Source organism: Tympanuchus pallidicinctus, unplaced genomic scaffold, assembly GCF_026119805.1.
Source record: "Tympanuchus pallidicinctus isolate F22 unplaced genomic scaffold, pur_lepc_1.0 scaffold1, whole genome shotgun sequence".
Classification (NCBI taxonomy): Eukaryota; Metazoa; Chordata; class Aves; order Galliformes; family Phasianidae; genus Tympanuchus; species Tympanuchus pallidicinctus.
This window is the reverse complement of record NW_026294618.1, coordinates 74,287,194-74,308,724: the sequence shown is the minus strand read 5'-3', so window position 1 is coordinate 74,308,724 and position 21,531 is coordinate 74,287,194. Positions and strand designations below refer to the sequence as shown.

At 40.3% G+C, this 21,531-nt stretch overlaps 1 protein-coding gene across 4 annotated transcripts in view; it reads left to right on the top strand.

The window, feature by feature from the left end:
- Positions 1–21,531, top strand: part of PLD5 (phospholipase D family member 5) — a 163,767-nt gene that overhangs the window by 127,875 nt on the left and 14,361 nt on the right. For all 4 annotated transcript variants that reach the window (XM_052684977.1, XM_052684961.1, XM_052684970.1 and 1 more), the window contains one exon: positions 20,003–20,200. In XM_052684977.1, coding sequence (XP_052540937.1) covers positions 20,003–20,200 — 198 coding nt within the window. The remainder of the gene's footprint in view (positions 1–20,002; positions 20,201–21,531) is intronic.

The following is a 21,531-nucleotide window of genomic DNA, read 5'->3' as shown; positions in this document are numbered from 1 at the left end:
TTTGATAACTGTAAGAATTCTGTAAAGAAGGCGTGTTCAGCATGAAGCTTTTAAGATTTTCTTACAGGATCAGTCTTGTCAGAGTGAAGTCAATCTTTGCTCATGTAACATACCTACCTTAAACTGGATGCTATTTTAGTATTTTGAATATGATTCCTCATTGTTAATTTTATTGTCTTTTTTTGCATATGTTTGGAAGTTTTGTTACCATCATATACCAGTATATTTTTATATGTGGTGATAAGACAAAGCCCAGAGGAATATTTGCACAGAGAAAGAATAAGTACTTCTTGCAAGTTGTTGTTAAAGAAAATATGCTTTCAATTAGCTGAGAAATGTATGCTGGGGTTTCAGAAGAGCCTAAGGACATGAGATGCTTGGCTTCTGTTGACATCAGGTATGAATATCCAATTTCCTTACCCCAGAGTTATAGTTTAATACATTAGAATAACTGTCAAAAAGATCTGATATGCAGTCCTAAAATAATAATCTGTCTTGACCTTTCCACTTAAGAGGCAAAACAAGCACAGAGTTCTTCCATTCTATTATGAGTGCCTTCCTAAGGAGAACGTTCTGGCATGTGCAAAGGGCCCAGTGTCACAATAAGCCAAGTCATCACTAGGGAGACTCAGCTCCCACTGGATTTCATTATCAGAGTCTTCCTGTAGCTATGTCAGAGGGATCAGGCCCCGCTTTCCTTTTCTTCAAGCAGCCTCAAAGAGTACACGCCACGTATAACTGGGAAATGGAGGATCAGGGGATATCATCCAGAGCCACATACTCGTGCTGTTGGCAGCAGAGTAGAACTCGTGCATTTCTGCAGTGAAAGCAGGGAAGTCTCTGAAGATGTCACTACATATTTACTGTTCCATCCTGGTTTTACCTCCAAGGAAGGGGCTGTGAAAAGGCAGACTGGGCTGTTGATTACTCACATATGGTCTCTTTAAAAGCTCATCCGACTTACAGAGTAACACAACTGTGGATACTGAATCAGCAAACCACCTGGGCGACTTTCTCTAGACCCTGACAGCAAATCGCAGGATAAAGTAGGTCTGTGCTGTTCTAGAGACATATGGTGCTTCGGCCAGTCAAGCACAGCAGTCGTCTTCTCACTCAAACAAAACATTCCTATGAGTCAGTCTCAGTGTCACTAGCAGCAGCTCTATTCAGCAGCACAGCTTAAGTGTAAATTATTTGAGTGCATTCAGACTCACATCTCATAATATCTGAAATGCAATGAAAAGCTTAAGATTTTAGCTGTGCACAGTTGTCAGATCTTTTTTGAACGTCTCCCCTCGTATTTTCTGTGTGCATAATTTACTGTTTTCTCCCTACTCAGACTTTGCATACATTCAGGCCACTGCACCACACTATTCATTTAGAAGCACCTGCTCCACTGATGCAGTGGTAGGGCTGAAGATGCTCACTTTTAATATTGTACCAAATACAAGTAGGTGGCTGTTAGCTTTGCTCACCTGACCTGTGCAAATGCATCTCCAATTCTATTAGGCATGAGGCTGGTGCAATGCTCTACAACCAAGTGAAGTTTTTGTGTTCGTCTTGCTGTAATTAACAAAAAAAGATGCAAGCCTCTGCAATTTGTTAGGAGTTTAAAAGGTGTCATTGGTAATTAGTTACAGGGTATGTGTTGATATATGAATATTAGCAGAATGTAACTTCAGTTACTGATTCTGAATTAGCGACAGGCCAGCTCTAAGGGAAAGCCTTAGCGGAAAAAATAACAGGAACACAATGCAGCCATGAAGCTGCAAGGTAGGCTGCTCATTGAGTTTATTCAGGCTGTTCATTTAGATTTATTTTTCCAGGTGTGCAAATCAAGTTCAAGTACAAATCAAGAGCAGAATACAGATTTCCATATTTACAGACTTTACACAAAGAAGCATATTCTCAGAACTGTGTAGGATACTAACAAGATGAAATGTGGGGAGCTAGCCCTTTTAACTTGACATTCACAATCTGCATATGACATACTTCCTTCTCCAAGAAAAAATCACTCACTCTTGAGAAATCAAGATTTTTTTTCCAAGTATTTCTGTCCTTACCTAGGTAGTTATTTACAGATTTTCTCACTGCTGTATCCTGCTCAATGCAAACAGCAATAGTCTTGCCTTCAGCATGGAAGACGGTGGTGTTTATTGGAGAATTACATATGTGAAACTGCAGCAAAGAAACTGGTCTAGCTTTTTTTTTTTTTTGGGGGGGGGGGGGGGGGGGGGAGGTGGGAGAGTAACTATAAACAGGAGCTGTGGGTTAACATTTTTGTGCCATCGGGATTGTAATGTACTCCATAATATCTGCACATCTCCTTCCTTTGGCGAATATTTTCCCTGGAAGCACCACGTGCTCAGGCAGCTTGTATGACTGCATTTGCATTCAGATCAAGTTTACAAGCCAGGGGTTGCAAAGGTAATCTGCAGCAGAGCTCAGAATGGAGCCTGACAGCTTCACAGCCTTCTGAGCCTGAGCAAGTTTTGTACACTGGCAAATATGTTGGGCTACAGTGCCAGAATCTTTTACCCTTCTTACCTCTTGCTTGCTAGGGAGCTGGAAGTGCAGAAGCAGTCGTTAAATGCTCTGTACTGTAATGTCACACATCTCCGCAAAACAGAATATTTATGCAAGGTTACTGCGGTAGATATAACTTGATTGTATTGTAGTTCAGTCCCTGTCTGTTACAGCATTATACTTGTGAATCTGAATCTAAAGCCGAAATAATTATTTAACTTCCAACAGCTTCTCTGAAACCAGCAGCAGGATTTACATGTACAAAGGTGTCAGATTTCCTTCTACAACAGTTGTGGAGAATTCTTCTCTGCATTTATGAGCTTGACACTAGAAATCAATCTCATATGAGGCTGGCTAAGTTTTGCTGCTATTTTCCTGACTTTCCGTTGCTAACAAGAAACAGAGCTAGCATTTCCTTTAAAAGTAGTGTTTCTGCTTCAGGAAGAGAGATTTTCATATACTATGTTGTATATCACTTATGGAATAACATTTATAGTTGCATATATCCTTGTGCTTTTGCCACTGAAAACTTACCTGAATCTGATCTTTAACACTGCTGACAAAGCTGATAGCACAGGCTATATTATATATTATTTCTGTGCAAAACTGTGTTTCAAGTGAGTTGCAAGTTTTCCAAGACTGTAATCATTTTGGCTGAAATCATCTATGCCAGCTATCTGCTTTTGTCTGAAGTCAAAACCCTGCAGGCAAGTGAAAAACAGTGTTTAGCCTTTCTGAAAAAAAGGCATTTACAAAAATGAATGTTTTCTTATTCAAAGTGAAATGTTTTGATCTTTTCTTTGAACATGTATCTTTTACTGCTGTTAACAATATATGCCAAGTACTCCTCAATCACATAATCTATTGGAAGTTCGCCATTTGTCGATGCCTAACAGTAATTCTTCAGGAAGTCCTTTCCTGTCTGTCTCACTTCATTCTCTGAGCTTCTGTGTGGTTACGTACCTCAGCTTGGGGACTCTTTGGGTCTGGAGTACCACTGAGATGCAGAGGTGTAACTGGGGGAGATTAGACCAGAAAGGAGAAGTGGTTGGCTGGACTGGTCTGGATGCTCTGGTCAAGTAACCTAACAGGTCCCTAAAGGGACATGGGTTTGGTTTGGATGCTCTGAAAAAAGCACCAGCAAGACAGAAAGCCAGATACGGAGGGGATGAGGAACCTGCAGGAGACTGTCACTGCAAGATAATGAGGCTGGGGAGGTGTAGGAAGGAAGGAAGAAGATGCTGAATAACAATGATCTCGGGGAAAAGTGAAATTAGCTATGTGAGGAAGCCAGGCAGATTAAATTGCAGGACAGGTTTGCTGAAGAGAAAAGATGGCAGACTACACAGGTGTTGAGAGAATTGCAAAATCAGGAAGTGAGAAACTGTATGGTGATGTGCTGGGAAAACACATGTGAGGGTTGCTGAGCAGAAGCAGAACAGGGACAAGAGGCTGGGAGCTGAGACTGAGAAATGAGTTTCAGTCAAAAGACAAAGTCTGAGGGTGCAGTGTGGAGGTCTGCAATGGGAACTGGTGGGTAAGGACTGGGAGCCAAGGGCTGAGATAGTCTCTGCCTCTTCTTGTTCAGGCTCTGGTTTGTACCATCATTCACGTGCTTAACTAAAACATTAAAAGCACTGCAAAATTAGTGTCATCAGTAAGCTCCTGTTATTGTTTTTCTTAATTGTAGTATTCTGTTTGACTGGAAAATATACCTTCTACAGTTCTTTGAGGTGGTGAAAATGCTTTTCAAACACTGAATGTGTGATTTTGTCCAGTAGCTTTTTCTGCATTTTTTTGTTGTTTTCTTCTAAATTTTGCTCTACTGACCCATTGTTTCTGAGCAGGGATATAAACTGTTACGCTACTAATGATGGTTTCTTTGAAAGTTTTCCAATCTCCTTTTGGAACTATAGCAGTAAAATGGTCTTTTCACTGATCTAGATTCTTTCTTGTACATTTGTTAAACTGATAAAATGGCGCAAAGACTACGAACTACTCTTTCATCAATCTGGTATGCCTGGAAGAATTATATAAAGGCAGTCACTCATTCTCTGTGGTGTCATTTGCCGTTTAAAATGTGATTTAGGAGGGACATTAGAACAGGTAGATTGTAAAGAAAAAATTTTAAATTACATTTTGAACTTTGCATCTCATATGAGAGATCTATATGGTCATCTGCACAACTTCCATCTTCTGCTTCACTGACATATTTGTTAATTGCTGCAATTGGTGAAGCATCTTCCCAGTGTTGCCAGGCTCTCACCTAGGAAGTTAGTCTTGCAATCTTTGAACAAGACAAGCAACATCTTTGGGCCACAGCTGGGCAATCCACATAAGGAGGTACTTAAAGCAGTGACACACAGAAGTCTACAGTTAGTCAGCAAAATGCATACATCCCTGCTAAAACGTCTGGTTAAGAAGTGTTAAAATTGCACAGATTTACTCCATCAGCTGCTGCCTGTGATTTGCACTGGTAACAGTGCAAGGAGCAATGATGCCATACTCTTCTTTTACCTGGTTACTCAACCAGGTAGCTTAACAATGTACCTAAAATAAATTATCATCCATAATAGCAGTGAGAGGGCTGACAAAAAATGCCATGTTTCGTTTTTTCCATGGCTTCCTCAAATAATTTTAGTGGAACCTGAAAATGCTTTTTGCTCCATAATTCTCTAAAGGACCATGTCTGTAATACAAACAGAACTGTTAATCAGCTCAAAATACACTTCTGAAGCTCTTCATGCTAACAGCATTTTTGGAAAAGTTTTATTATTCACACATGAGCAGCTGAATCCAGTGGGCAAACAACTGCAATGCGTTAGCTGAACCATTTCAGAAAAACGTTTGTAATCAGCCCTTGGAAAATGTATTATGGAAAATTACTGAAATGAGTAAAAATTAATCCAGTTGTCTTCCTGGAAGTGGAATCAGGCTAATATTAACTATTCATGCTGCAGGCTAACAATAGCCCAACTTGTGACTTCTAACAAGCGGTAGGAAATCCAAACATCTGTGTGCAGTTAATGTCCACATCTGAACTTCTGAGCTCTCAACAAGGCTGCTGCCTGTTCCTTCCCTGTAACTGGTAGACTGGTTGTGAACATCTGGACCACTAATCAAGTGCAAATATCCAGAATCCTCCAGTTATTGACAAGACTGAGGTCAGAACCATCAGCTAGGAGGTCGCTCCCGTGTTGCACTTCAGCACACAAACTGTTTAGACTGAGGAAAAATGTGCGTCTTGGCATGCCAGAAAAGGTAGGGGTGCTGGGAAGAAACGTTCTTGGGGGAAAAAAAAGAAGTAAGCCTGAAAATAAGGTTAAGTTCTTGGCTGGAGAAAGGATCCTAGAAGTAGGAGAAGTCCTGGAGATCAGGGATCCGTGAGGAGAGGGAGGCTAGTGATATCCCACGGATTTTGGCTGGCAACAAATGGGAAGTGTGAATGTGAGCAGCCACAAGTAGCGATGGCCCCAACTTTCTGTTCCACCATCCCAGACCAGCAGCCACCTCCCTGAAGGGATGGGAAGTGGCCCAAGGTGGACAGCAAGGAAATGTGCTTGCAAAAATTCAGCAGCTAGAAAAGCTGCCTCCTATCTGTTCTTAGACAAACCCCGACATTCTCTGTCGGTGGTCTTTTACTCTCTCAATACTCTTCTTCTCCCTTGGGGCTGTAAGTTAGAAATAGCTGGTTATGTGCGTAATCAAAGCTCATCAGAAAAACGGATAAACTGTCCCAGCATTACTAGGACACAAGCAGTAACATTCTATCTGAGGGGCTTGGTTTTTAATTCAGTGCTTTGAGATATTAAATAAATTGCACAAGAGGGCAAAAATTTCTAAAGTACAAAAGAACGGTGGAGCAATGCTCTGATTGCTTGAGGAGTAAAATCGATGAGACACAATACATCCAGTTCTTTACTCAAAGTCTCATCCCAATTATGTGTGGAGGACTATTTCTGTCACAGCTTGATATTGTTGAACTTCATCCCACTGGCTTCAGCCCATTGATCCAAGTTGTTCAGATCCCTCTGTAAGATCTTTCTCCCTCTAGGCAGATCAACACTTCCCCCAGATGGGTGTCACCTGCAAACTTAATGAGACTGCATTCAATGCCTTCTTCCAAACCATCAAGAAAGACATTCAATGGGCCAAACCCCAGTACCGATGGGAACACCACTCATGACCAGTCACCAGCTGGATTGGACTCCATTTGCCACCACTTTCTGGCCCTGGCCATCCAGCCAGTTCTTTGCCCAGCAATGAATGCAGCTGTCCAAGCCAGGGGCTGCCAGCTTCTCTGGGACAATAATGTGGGAGACAGCATCAAAGGCTTTGCTAAAGTCTAGGCAGACTGTGTCAACAGCCTTTCCTATATCCACCAAGCAAATCACCTGTCACAGAAGGAGATGAGCTTGGTCAGACTGGATCAGTCCTTCATGAACCCATGCTGGCTGGATCTGATCCTTTGAGACAGGTCTAAAACAAGAGTTTCCTGAAACTCAGGATGATCTTGAATGCTCCTAGGAGCAAATACAGTCTATAGGGCTTTTCTTTTTCTCTCAGAGAAGAGGAATAATTATTATCTCAAACTGCATCCTTAAAAACTGTAGTTTCTATTTACTTGTGTCATCTACGTTATCCTTCCTTAAGAACAATATATGTAAGTATTTAACTTCTCTGCACTTTAAAGTACATCATGGTGATCTCATTTATTACTGCTTTCCGAAAATCCTGCTATAGCACAGCCACCTCTCCAAACTGATCACTGAGGCAGGATCTGTACATTTGCAATTTCTAGTAATGACAGCAGCATCTTATCTTTACAGAACTGCACAGAACAAGAAACATGCTATTATCGGTCAGTCTTTTTTTTTTAACTTTTATCTAAATTAGTCTCTTGAAGTTATGTAACAGTGCATCTGGTCCTTCTGAGATAAGATACTTTGTCTGACACTTAGTGGTATTGCATCTTTTCACTCTAGCAAACATTACACTGTGTTTCTGCTGATAGAATGCTGTTTCTTGTATAACCACAGTTATGTCCCTAATGTGCATTTTAGACTATAGCCAATCCCTACTGTTTTCTTCTAATAATTTGCTTAATTTTCTTACTGTCCCGGAGGTATCTTATTGTTATTAGTAAGTTGGGCACAGTCTCAAGTGCTGAACAACTTAAAACAGCTTCTGCAACTTCATTATCCAGCAAAGCTCAAGCTAGCTCAGACAGGTAAGTGTTCTACCGACGGTACATGTAGCAGACTACCTGTATACTCCATCTACTAAATTTCCATGTTATCCCTCACATCTGACAGAGAATATCTGCTGCTACTAAGTTTGTATATACTATTAACTCCGTGATCCAATCCTGAAAATAGTCGTACTGCTAGTCTGATTGACTTCAATGGGATTATTTCCAAAACTAGCCCATATTATAAAGATTAAAATGTAACCTAGATCTTAAAGCATATGTGGATGAGTCAAGATGTGAAGAAAACATACGCGGGTAGGTATTACACAGCTGTACTGACAATGAAATACCTTTTTTTGTGCTTTTAGTTCTCATAGCATAGAAAGCAAACTGGATTGTCAAAAGTCTGCCGTGATGCTGTTACAGCTCATCCTTCAGAGGATGCCTGGAAGTATATTTATTATTTTTGCTCAGATCTTTTGGCCAGATCTTTTCTTTAACCAAACCTGCAACAGTTTAATGAGTGCTGTTTCTCCAAAATATCAGCTTTTCTTTACTCCTTTCTTTCTTTCTTTTCTTTCTTTTTTTCTTCTTCTTTGGACAGTGTGTGACAGGAAACATGTTGTTCTTGGAACTGCACAGAACGCAACGTGCCTTTGTCATGGTGCAGAGTTTGTATGTTTGGAAGTCAGGCATTTTATTTTGTTCTTTAACTGAGACAGGCCAGTTTTTTCTGTTACATTCAGAGATGAGGAAAGTCAGCGTTCCCTGTTACACTTACTTGGCTTGAAATTTTTTATCTTGCCGTTCAGTGTTTACGAACAAATCTCAGTGACGCAAATGGGCTGTTGTGCCTCTCGCTAGCATTGCTGTACACTGCAAACACACACAAGACTGATTAAAGCTGAATGGAAATATGGATAATGTGACTACTATACTTGTGTTTTGTGCTTTTTGTTGCTGCCTGGCACTGTTTTTGGTTCCTCCTTAGTTCTGTGGATTTCTGTTTTTGCGATCAAGTGAGTGAACATAGCCTAGGGCTGTGTATTTCCCTTGCATTTAAAGCCAAGCAGACTTCTTGCAACGCATCAGCTTTGCTAGTTTCTTGAGATGCAGAGCCAATCCCAAACTGCAACACGTTAGGAAAGCATTCCCTGATAGTATAGTTCTCCTAAGGCCATGTCCATTCTCACATGTATCATCTGCTTGATGCACTCAGGGTAAAACAGGGCAAACTGTCTTGCTGCATAGTTTTATTTGATTTCTGTTGACTCAAAGAATGTGCTCATCATTCTGACCTTTGAAATTAGATAACTATTTTCATCTCTTTTTTTTCATTTATTGTGAAAGTTCCATAGAAGAGGTTCACTTTCCATTGGAGTAATCAATAATAAATTGGTTAAATCAATAAATAATAGGTCTACAGAACAAAATTAGGGAACATCCTGTTTGATTTCTGCACTGGCCTGGTGCTAGAGTCTTAAATAAGTGAACTTGGGTGGACAGAAGAAAGGCTGTAAATTCTATATATGTTGAGCTGAAAGAAAACTTGATCATTAAAATACAGCTGAATCTCTGAGGAGGAGGTACTGCACCACAGCCTGTTGTCATCTCCCACAAGAACATGCTGGCAACTAATCTTGGTCAGTAATGTTAATGAATGAAGGCAGATTCCTCTCAGAGGAATTTAGCTATTAGCATACCCCACCAGATCAGTCTTGTTCAACTAAACAATTAAAATAACAGCATTAAAATAATCATGACAGTATATTCCCAGTATGTCAGTGGTTCCATCCATGCATACATACTTTGATATTGCACAGATAGTTCCCTTCTAGATAAATATCTTCATTCAGAATTGCCTCAGCTCCTAAAAGTTCCCTGGTGCAGCAGCCCAGTAATCTCTCACTTTTACAATGGAGGCCTTTCAAGGAAAACAGGATTTAATATTCTGTGAAAAAAAAAACAGGATTTAATATTCTGAGGTACATGGTACCTCAGGCTGAAAGACAAGGCTATAAATCTCCATGAGTATGGCAAAGAAGGACAATCATTTCAGTCATTCTCTGAAAGGAATAATGAGTCTACAGTTCAGTATAAAATCTCATCTTTCTATATACACAAGTCATCGAGCAGAACAAAACAGATTCTGACAAAGCATTCCTTCCATATGAATGCGCAGAATTAATAGCACCTCTAAACTTTTTCAGATTTTGACACTGTCTTCATAAGCATTAAAGCCTGGTTTGGAAGTCATCTTGCATTCACCTTTATTAACTTTGCCAAGTAAACAGCAGTCTCCAAAGCAGTGAGATCATCAGTGTTTGCACGGAAGTGCTCAGTGGCAAACTTATTCACTTGATGAAGATACACGGGGAGGCAGCACGTGCCAACAGAAACATGAGATGTATCTTCAGAAAATTTCAGGATTCCTCTGTTAGGCAAAGTTCTGTAATCAATACAATGACTAATAGGCATTTCCTTTGAAGTTAATGGCATGGCAGATTTCTATGACTGGATAGCAGATCATTCTGTATGTAGCTCTGCCACGTGGGTACAGAAAATATGCACCGGGTACGTGCACCATGTGTATATATAACAGTTTCATGATGTACATTCTGCTTTTTAGCAGTTAAAATTTTTTTTTAAAGTATTATTTTAAAAGTAAAATACTTTTGAAAGTATTGAAAATACTTTGTATCATCTTTGTGACTGATATTTTAATACCTTCAACACTCTATGTGCCATAACAAAGAACTGTTTAAAAAGAAATTATAGGAGAAAAATATTATCTCCCTATTTTCAGATTGAAAGAGATTGCTAATGCTGTATTTGAATAACATATTTTCAAGTGTGTTTTCAGGTGTTTCTTTCCTTTTCCTATAAAGTTAGTGATTACTGCTCAGTACTGCAGTTGGAAATGGCATCAAATATTAAGTTTAATGCCAATTTTTTTCCACTGCAGAATACAGTAGGGCCACATCTTTACAGAAGTGACAGCTTCCATGTTAAAGAAGCCAGAAAGCTGCTACTCAGAAGAACAGGAACAAAAAGCAAGTATGGATTTCTAAAACACATTTTTGTATAGGCTAGCCATTATCCTGAGGCTGCCTATATAATGCCTATGTAATATTTAACTAAATCCTGGTTGGTTTATCTAAGCTGGTTGGACTTCCAGCTTACCTTAAGGCCCTATACATTTCATTTAATCAAGATTAAAAAAAACAACAACAAAAAAAAGCCTTTGGCCCTCACTGCTAAGTCAGTGATCAGATAGCATGGGATGGCTGAACAGTTACAGCAGTAATTCATATGCAATGTCACTGTCCCAGTTTCCGTCCACAGCATGGCTGCCACCAATCTATATTCAGTTTGTAAAATGAAAACCCACTGTGTGTGTCAGTAGTGTTATAAATAATGCATTCAATTAGTCAGCTATGTGCCACTGCATTTCCCTGAAGCTCCTGAATCTGAAAGCCCCAAAGAAACTGTGCTTTGATAGAAAAGGTTTATATACAAACAGCGCCTTTATTCTGAGGTCAGTCCTTTGTGCTCTCCTCCATGCGCTGTGCAGCAGAAGATGTAGGGAGGCTGCCCCTTGCAGCATTACTAAGGGTGAGAACAAATGCTCAGAGCTCAGGCTGTGATTTCCAGCTGCGTGAGGAGGATGCAAGATAAGGGCTGACGGAGGGCGATACAGGCTCTGATGCGTCAGAAAGAGGCAGCGGCACATATGCGCATGTGTGTGGTAAAGGAGATTCCAGGGCCTTCCAGAAGCTAGCAGGATCCTTCAGATCACCTTTTAATTTTGCTGCAGTTCCAGTAAGGTAGTGAGTTGTTTGATTTCATAGGAGTGACACGGGTACTGAATGTGATGCATCTTGTCAGCAGTGAAATGATGGGCAGCACCATGTGCTCCTTTCCTTCCTTACCGGCCCTTTTCTTTAATAGAATGAACAACAACTGCGTTTGGAAAGAGAAATGGAACCAAGTTAGGAAATCTAATTAATGTGAATTCTACAGTAAAGAAATAAATCAAGCATGATTCTGGAGAAATGGTTTCTTGCAGTTTCTCATTTGCTTTCCCCCTGAAGAGACACTTGTGCTTGCTTTGAGGGGGTTATGAAACTGTAAACTGAAAAGTCATTTGATAATGATAAATTAGGCTGTGATTATGCCAAGCAGTATTAATTATGCTGATAGAGATTACAGCAGGAAATTTTTAACTGATTCTCTTCTGCCTTCTGGCTTGCTCTGACAGGCAGTGATGTGTTGTTGTGTTTTGGTTTGTTAGTGAAAGCAGCAGTGGAGGTAATAAAGCGCAAACTTCCACTCAGTGCTGGGTTGGGTTCCATGGGAACATCACCGCAGAGTGGCCTGTGGTTTAAACAAATTTGATTTGTATTGTTTGAAAAAGTGCATTTATTTTTGATGAACTCCATACTGATGAGCAGATAGCTGAAAAACAGGGACTGTTTTTGTTGGTGCTGTTTTCTAATGTGCCAAGGACACGGGGGATTTCTTGTTTTCTACTTTGAAGATACGTGGATATCTCTTCCCCACAAAGCTTTCTGCACACTGTGCCATGAGATAGAAAGTCCCTTCATTGGCATTTCTAGCTTCCTCTGCCTCTCTGCAGCAATATCTGTCAACAGAAATGAAATGCTGAACCAAATTATCAGCTCTGGAATTATCTGCCTTATTGTGGCAGCCTTTTACCATTAGGAAATAAAAGCAAAAATAACACATGAAGTTGTAACTCCTCTGACACTTCTGATCTGTGAGAGCCGCGGACTGAGATCTATCAACTGTACCTTCTAGAAGTGAGAATTAAAGACCAGTGAACTGACAGAGGCTGCCAATTCAGTTGTACTCCAGCAGAGTACAGCTAGTCCATTTTGACGTCCCTTCTTGTCGTTTGATGAGAGCATAGCAAGGCTTTGTACCGACGTTCAATGCAAATGCAGTGTGCCCCATGCATCGACTGCGTGACCTCTCCTCAGTCACGTGTTCAGGCTAATTTTCAGCACAGTGGCTTGAATGACAGTTTTCCATTTTCGGTGATGGGATCTAGTTTCCAGCTTAGGTTGAGACTGTATTTTGATGTCAAATGGAAGGGATTTTTTTCTAGTTTAGTAGAAACTCTGCCTGCCAATTATGTTCGAGTTGCTTAAAACCAAGATGATAAAGAATTAACCTTTAACCTTGAGTGATAGCAGTGTTTATGGATGGTTGAAAGCAGTGAAAAAAAACAACCCAGAAAACTTAACAAAATTGAAGAGCTGAGTACCATGGCTAAGAATATATGAAACCACGTAAAGAGTGCTGGCTGAGCCACAGGGCCCAGTGCTTGTCACTGAAGTGAGCGAGCAAGAGGAGAAAACACTGGGACTGACAGGGAACAAAAAAAAATGGAACTAGGCAGAGCTGCTGGACTGGGCTATGGTAGGGGCACAGATGAGATTGTACAAATTTAGAAAGCTGATTCTGTAAGAAAAAAAATAAGGCATTATTTACGCAGAATTCCTCTAATACAGTGTCAGTATGTTAAACTAAACAAAGCTGCCGAAATTGCAGAAATGCTAGAAAAGATGCCTATGTAACATTACCCTACTTTATGCATAGGTACTGCAATAATGTTTACTGACATATTTGGTTTTTCCCAACATTTCTAGTTCTTCCAGCTGTGCAATGGGTTATCCATACCAAATCAACAGCTATTCAGCATTCTGCTTTTCGTTACTGAACAAACTTTAGTGCACGCCACTGAAACTTTCTACAGAAAGGTGGGTCATTTATTGCCTTCAGGGGCTTGTATTATCTTATGTATCTCAGTACTATTTTCTTCTTTATTGTAATAGTCTGGATAACCATGAGCTTAGGAGGAAAGGCTCTTCATGTGCAAAGATTTTAAAACTTTTCTTGTCAGTGGCACAGTGATACAGGTCACCTCCAGTTTGCTCATACAGTAAAGAACACTCAACTTGAATAAATTCACTCTTACCCAGGTTTTAGGGGTTGAGCTGTACTTCTCTGAATTAGCTCTTGACTTATATCTCTTATGTGATTTTCTTATTGTTCATTAACTACTTTTAATGTAAACTCGGATCTGGCAGAAACACAAACACCCTGTTCTCAGTAACATTTAAATACCGTATTTGCGCACAAATACTACAGAAGCCTGGGACCCTGTTTATCCATCTTGTGACTCAGTGCTTTAACTTATACAGGTCTGTAAAAGTGTAAACCCTTCCAACAGGTACTGCTTAGACTTTTTAGCTGTTGTTTTATGCAGTGTATTTTGTTACAGAAACCACCTAGGACAAATGAGTCCCAGAGGACAACATGATACAGTTGATAACTTCTATATTAATTAGATAACTATGGAATCTAGGCAAGGTACCAGGGTGGTGTATGAACAGGTCTTGCAAGGCGATACATTGGAGAATGGTTAAGAGTTTAATTCTACGAATTTCTGAATACCATTATTAACATCCACAGAAGCACTTACTGTCAGGTAGCTGATGTGAGACAGAGTTTTACTCACCTCCTGAGAATGTAGTGTTTTACTATTTGTATTAATCTTTTCCAGTTAGTATTTTCCAACAGTACTGCAGGTCTCATTCTCACTTGCATGGAAGGGAAAATTGGAACTCGGAGCAGAAGCAGGACTGTGCTGGATTTAGATTTCACTGAATTTTCTCTCTTGTTTCTAACACAACAAATCTTTGAAGCCTCTGCTCTGTATTAAGAACCAAACATGGCAGGAGTATTCTGGCTCCTGATGCATAGGGTTTTGTTGCAGGTTCTAGCGAAGTGTTAGCTGAGGTTTGTGCTTTGCTATTTTGGTGAGCTCTAATGTCTGCATTTGTTTTGTGAGACAAGTGAGGAAGTGCTGCAGCCTGCATAGCCTCTTCAGAGTCAGGTTGTGTTTTTGTTGTACATCAAAGTGACAGCCACTCGAGTGGGGTCTGTTACACCTAATGAATTTGTGATGAGTGCTACTCCTGTAATCCCGTTACAGCCAAGCCTGCTACAACACTCCTGTCAAACACCACCAAGAACCAAGAAACACTTCTCCCTTTCTCAGGTCTCCCAGCTTTCTCTCCCCTGGGGATGGTCATCCTGCACTAGGGCTGCAGGGCACCCAGCACACATCCTTCCTGTCCCTCTCAGTGGGTTTGGTAAGGGCTGTGGAACAGCAGTGTGAAAGCAGCCATAGGGTAATGTGTGTGTGACTGGAGAGTCACTGAGCACTGTCTGCTGCCAGATGGAAACAGGAGGGATATGGGAGGGGGTGTCACATGAGGATGATAACTGAGTGAAAAGGAACCCAGTGCCTGGAGCGCAGGCTGACCACGTATCTATAGCACGTTATGAGAAGATCCTGAGTTTACCAGTGAAAATATCTGCAGCCTGCTCTATGGTGGTAATTAATACACTGTTATTTTTCTTCAGAAGCTACAGAAAACGTGAGGACATTTGAAACCTTAGTAACTGACAGATCACACTTCTTGTTACCCCACTGCCCTACTGCTGTCAGTCTGCTTTTGCTCAGTCATACATTCGGAAATTGCTCATTAAAACCCCCCACAGACCTGAAGAGATAATGAAATACATTTTCAAACACAGACAAAGGGCAGACAGGAGGCAAACACATGCAGCCCTATACGTAATGGTCTGCTGAGTAAATTTAGAGTCCAACAACGGACTCCCTGTAGTTATTCCAGTGCTTCTCTAGCATAGGCAATGGACGGCGCCTGCAGATTGTCTGAGCTTTCAGGCAAATGGCAGCTGGTGCCTCAGGAGAGCTGCAGAGCACTTTCAGGATCGGATGATCAGACTTCAGACAGAGCAATCATTAACCTTCTTTTTGTTTTTTAAGAAATTAATAAGGAATTTTCTAAAGCCTCTTGCTCTGCTCACACAAGTCAGATACTACAAGCTGTGAACCAGACTGTGCCACTCTTATATAGGTCAGATAGTACCTTGCCTACACAGGGGGGCTGTTTCCTAGAGTCTATCCCAAGATAAATATAGAACACACTGTCTGGTCTGTGCACTGTGGGCTAAGGAGAAAACATGAGCCCTAACCCCATCATCCACAATTTCTGCAAAGCCTTACTAACACTGTTTCTAATATTATGTAACTGGAGTGTTATAAATCCGCAACCTTTTTGTTTTAGAATATCTCCCCTTGTTTTCTCATTTTGTAAGTGACACCTGTCAAACGTGTAAGAGCAAAGAACAAGCAAAAATTTCTATTAGTGAAATCTTGCTCACATCCAGTCTAGTAAATTATTCTTCCTCTTGTCACAAAAATCGGTTTTTCTAATTAGAAATACTTAATTTTCTAACTTTCTATTACTTTTTGCAGCTTAATCGTCTTCTGTAGTTAGATCATCATCATCATACAGGGCCACTGTCATTTTTCCTTGAGTCTTTGTAACCATTCACTTCTCTGGTGATTTAAGAAAGCACTTCCTGGCAAGAAAGACAGATGTTGATTTGGCAGTCTTTAACAGATGCTCTGTACAAATGGAAATGGTGTGAGCAAGAACAAGGGCAGCCCGCTCCTTTGTTTTTCATTCTTTGAAAAGGGCACTAATGATGGCTCTTAAATAAGGAAAGAGAGGACATAAAATTCCCTGTTCCCAGATGTTTTGAAAATATCAACTAAAATATCACAAACAGCTTTTTTTCAGATTTTCCTATCTCAGTATTTCAGTTCCATTTTGAGGCATTCAAATTTGTGATTTTCACTTCAGATTTACCTTCCATAGATTTGATTTCTTGAGACTTTCTTCGCTTTAATTTTTCACTGGTATTTTCATTACTAAGTTAAAAGTTGCTTTTAAAACTTGGGCTGAAGAAAAACTTCCCTTGCCTTAGAAGCTCTAGTACTGGAGGAATTTACCACATCAGGTATCTTAGATGATGCTTAGCTGCAGGTTTCAGTCAGTGGAAGTCAGAGAATAACACTCAGATTTTGATTCAATTTAAATGTTTTCTCTGCCTCTCCTGTCAGACTACTGAGAGGGAAAAAAAAAGTCTGTAATAACAGCAGCTCTCAAACTGAAAGGAAATTCTTTTCCCTTGTCCAGATGACATACTAAATCTGTCACTAGCACATCCTTGTAACCCACTCTCAGAAGTGCCTCCAGGATGATAGGCTTTGTGATCAACTGGGAAAAAAGCAGTCTCTCATCAACTCAGTAAGGGAGTAAAAACAGGCTCTGTGTAGAAGATGCTTCTGAAGCAGAAGCACAACGTTTTAGTCTCCAAGCCTACTTAAGGCTGTTCCACAACAATGGGGCTGAGGTTTCTGTGAATTTTTTTGTGCTGCTTTCCTTTCAAGGTGACTTGAATTTGACTGTAACAAGGCCCCAGACTGACATCTAACCTCATTTTCTAAGGAAATCAGCTCTGCACAGTAAGTGTATGAGTTGCTGCCTGCCCTTTTCCAGTAACTTTCAAGCTACTTTCCAAATTCAGGCAAATTTTAACTGAACTCCATGAAGCTTAGTGAAAACAGGCAGCTGGGAAAAGGAAGTAACTCTTGTGCCAGAGGAAAAGGAAGAGTCCGGTCGGTATCACATGGTGGTGAGCCTGCATGGGGAGAGTTCTTACCATGACTCCAGAAGCAGGGAAAGCTTTGATCATTGTGTGCCTCCAGAGAGGACAACTGCACACTGCAGTGCTGCGGGCAGCCAGGTTCATTGCTGCAGTGTGAACACACATCCTGGAGTGGTGTCACTGAAGCCCGTGTGCCAGGCAAGCTCTGGCTGGGGCTGCGGCCTGCTGTTTGGGCACAGCGAGCACTGCGGAGTGGGTGCAAGGTGGGTTGTAAAAATGGCAGAGGCACAAAGCGGGCAGTACCCCAGGCTGCTTCCTCATCTCTGTAGGTAAGGAAGTGAAGAGGCAGAAGGGCAATGCTTTGATTTGCAGAGAGGGAGAAAGCCTGCTTCTCTGAAGAGGGCTGCTCTCACAGACGCAAGGCTGACAGCCTCTGGTGTGCTGTTTGGTCACTATTTTATCTTTCTGCTTAATGGAAGGGATAAAGTGGAATAGTAATAGTGGAACTCAAAAGTGAAAGGAAACCTGTAACCACATAATTATGTAGGAATCAGCTAAGAGCCATGAAAAGCCGATTAAGCTATATTATGCAGATACATGTAACTGAATATTATTAGTAAGTCCTTTGCAATGACGTGCCTGGCAATTAACGGAGCAGCATTTGCAGCACTCAGTGAAAACAGAGATAATGTACAGTTTAAAATGTTTGGAGACAAACAGTGTGCAGAGGTCAGAGACAGCCTAAAACTAAAAACAGGAGCATCTTCAAAGGTAGCGGCACCCAGGGGAAAAAAAAAGATGTTACTCCAAACAGACTGGCTCAGATGCTGGACACAGCTTGGAATAATTTATATTTATCATCAAAATGAATTTACTGCCTTATGAGTAAGACGCTGCAGTGCAATAAGCAGTCTGTGTTTTTCAACTACCCACAAACTGCTAGCTGTACAGGTTAATGGAGGAGTACCTTATTTTTCTCCAAAGTAAATGAAAAAAGTTCATAGTAATATTAAGACTTAGGCAATAGCAAGTTTGGGTAACATTCCTGTGGCTAAAACAATTTGTTAAGTATTTGGGAATGAGGTTGTTAAGAGTTGTATATTCTTATTTATGTGGCACTTCTGACTCAGACTATTTCTTTCACACTGGAATGTTGGGATTTGCTGTTTCCTCTCCCACCACTGTAAGGGAGCAAAGGTTTGACTCTCTTCTTTTGTACTCCTCTGCCCACTCTTGCAGAGTGTTTCTTATCTGCAGACAGAACTGTGCAGGAACAATCTCCAAGATAACTGTGTGTGTCTCAGAGTTCACACAGGCTCTACAAAAAGATACACTTCTCTCAGAAACTGCCTGGTGTGACCGTGGTGAGCTCATCTGAAGGGATGCAACCAGTGAGGAATTTGTTGTGTCACTGAAAGCCCGAGCATGCAGGAGAACTCACATCCTCCTTATTTTCTTCATCATGTCAGGAAGACTTTTGGGACATGCTGCCAAGAGAATGGCCTTGCAAAAAACAGCATTGGTCCTTTAAATATTTGTCCTATGTGTTGTTTTTCAAAAGTGACATGCAGATTGTCTTAGTTTTTGAAGATGACTGAAGTAATGTGAAATGCAGATAAGAGGTCAATAGCTTTTGTGCCCACAGCAATGCTTTCCTGAGCCTAGTGTGTAAAGAAACAAAAGGGAGAGAGGCTGTGTCGTTACACTTCGATTCCAGAATCCAAGGAAATAACTTGTAAGTGGAATATACATGTAAGTTCAACAGCAGAAGTACTGGGTATGTGTAATTAATGAGATCTCTGCCAAACCAAGACTTAAGGATAATCACGAGATGTACCTTCACTTAAATGGAGTACGAAGACTGTTAAAGCACTTGATTGTCTCATACTACTTATGTTTGCTTGGGCTATTTTCCCTCATCTTTACTTGTGAGAACAGTGATGCTTTCAAAGTGCTTATCTGTCTCTGTTTTCACATGCAAAAAAACTCATGTCCAGAAATGTGGACTGTGTAGATGAGGTACTACAGCAATGGTAGCACTGAGAATCAAATGTGTTTGTGCCTTAACTGCGTATTCCACATACTGGATCATACTGCCCGTAATGCACCCACCTACTGAGAGTATGAAGAATCTATTTTGTTCATGCATTAATTGGAAACTGAAGATTTGTATTTCTTCTTCAGCAGGGAGATAACTTAAGCCTTTTGCTTTCAGCTTTTCTGAGAGTCAGAGAAGACAATTTATTTCTGATGTAAGAAGCTGTCACCACTAGCATTTGTGCTCCAGTCACTCAGCAGAAAGGAGGCCTTCTCTGTAAACAAGAAAAAAGAAAAAAAAAGACCCATCCCAGCTAAGAGTTATAACTCTTGAGCAACAGCTGCAAGAAAAAAGGTGCCTGTGACAAATGGCTATCAGCTCTCAAGCTGTGTCCATCTCTCAGGTGTCCTGTACTGTCAGGACCCGTGGCACAGCTATGCATACAAACCTTGTTACAACTTCTGCCTTCATTTGACTTTGAAAATTTAGTTCCTGCATTTTCCTTTAACAGAGTATCATTCACAAATGTTCCTGCAACTGAGAATAATACTAGTGAGTCCAAGGTGTGCCTCTGGAAGTCACCTTTTAGAAAGTGTTTACGTTCTTGCTGCTTATTTCCACAGATCCCTCAGCCAAAACACCACTAATAATAAGAACTTTTAATTTCACAGATGAAAGAACTTGGTGTCATCGTGTACAACTGCAGCTGCCTGGTCCTGGATTTACAAAGGATATTTGCCCTGTACAGTTCCTTAAAATACAAGAATAAAATACCTCCAAGTTGGTCTAAGAGACTTTATGGAGTCTACGATACTCAAAACAAACTGATGCTGCAGCTGAATGAGACAAAATCAGAAGCTTTTGTGTCGGTAAGTTCTGAAATGAATTGCAGAGAGGGAGGGAAGGGGAGAGGATTCCTTAACTCATGTATACTACAGCACCTCTTTACTGAAACAAAGATGTTCAGCAGTTCTCTGGATGAAGTCCATCACATGGCTGTGTTCTCTCTGACAGATATTAGATGGTTTTATTTCCACAGTTCAGTACTTTGGCTTTTTTATCTTCTATTTTATTTTCTAATGTTTTGTGGCTCTTTGAAAGCACCTGAATCTTCAGGGAAGCACATAAACCCATTACAAATTAGCAGGACTACTGATGGAAATTACCATAAACATGAACTTACGTGGTGTAATTTAAGCTGGTACATATGTGTTTCTTTCAACTGACCCTAACAGAAGAAAACGTGCATTACTGCTATGTACTTAGCCACAAGCAGCTATTAATGCTGAGATGAGACTTGTGCAGGTGACTGGAAACAGATACAGAGATAAGACCACTATAGCTGTTATCCATACATCACTCTGTTGTCTGGGAAAGTGGTTATTTCAGTAGTTGAAAGGTTTTAAGAAAGTTTTATCTTTTCCTGTGCTGCAAAAGAAACTAATCACAGTATATTTTTACATTTTGACTTCTGTGTAATTGTTCTTATCTGCAATTTGCCATGACTGAAAACTGCTGCAGAATATGTGCAATATTCTTATTCTTTCCTCTGTAATTTTCACTACTTTTCCTCTTTCATCTAGAAAATGGTAGGGACAACCTTCAAATTATCTAATTTACTTACAATGGTGGATACAAGGTAAATATCTTGGAGTAAATGAATTCTTAATCAGGGATCCAAAATGCTGCATTATAAACTTAATGTCAGAGCTTGAATTTCTGTACAAGATTTTTATAAGGATCTTCACTCTTCCCTTAAGACATTCATGCTTCTGTAGAGCATGATCTACTTTTATTTTTAAATGGTATTTTCAAACTTCTAAAATTCAAGCAGCATTCACTGTGGATTCACTGCCTGTGTGTTTGTATTTTTAATGGGAAGAAATGGAACACTCATCCATTTCAGAAGTGATGTAGCAAAACTGGAAAAAAGTACATAGATTGATACAGATATTGAAGGATCTTTTCTTTTGGACATTATTACCTAAGTAAAATAAAACAGCCTTCATAATCAGGAATAGACTGAAGATTATAAGAGTTATTTCCCGTTCTACATAAAGCAAGGGGTTGTTTTATAGCCAGCTAAGTCTAAAGCAACATGAAGTATATAGCACTCTATTTTTACAAGCTACTAGCACAAGATGTTGATGCAGATGAGTAGTTAAATGGGACAGGATTTACCTTCGCCTGCTGGGAGCCA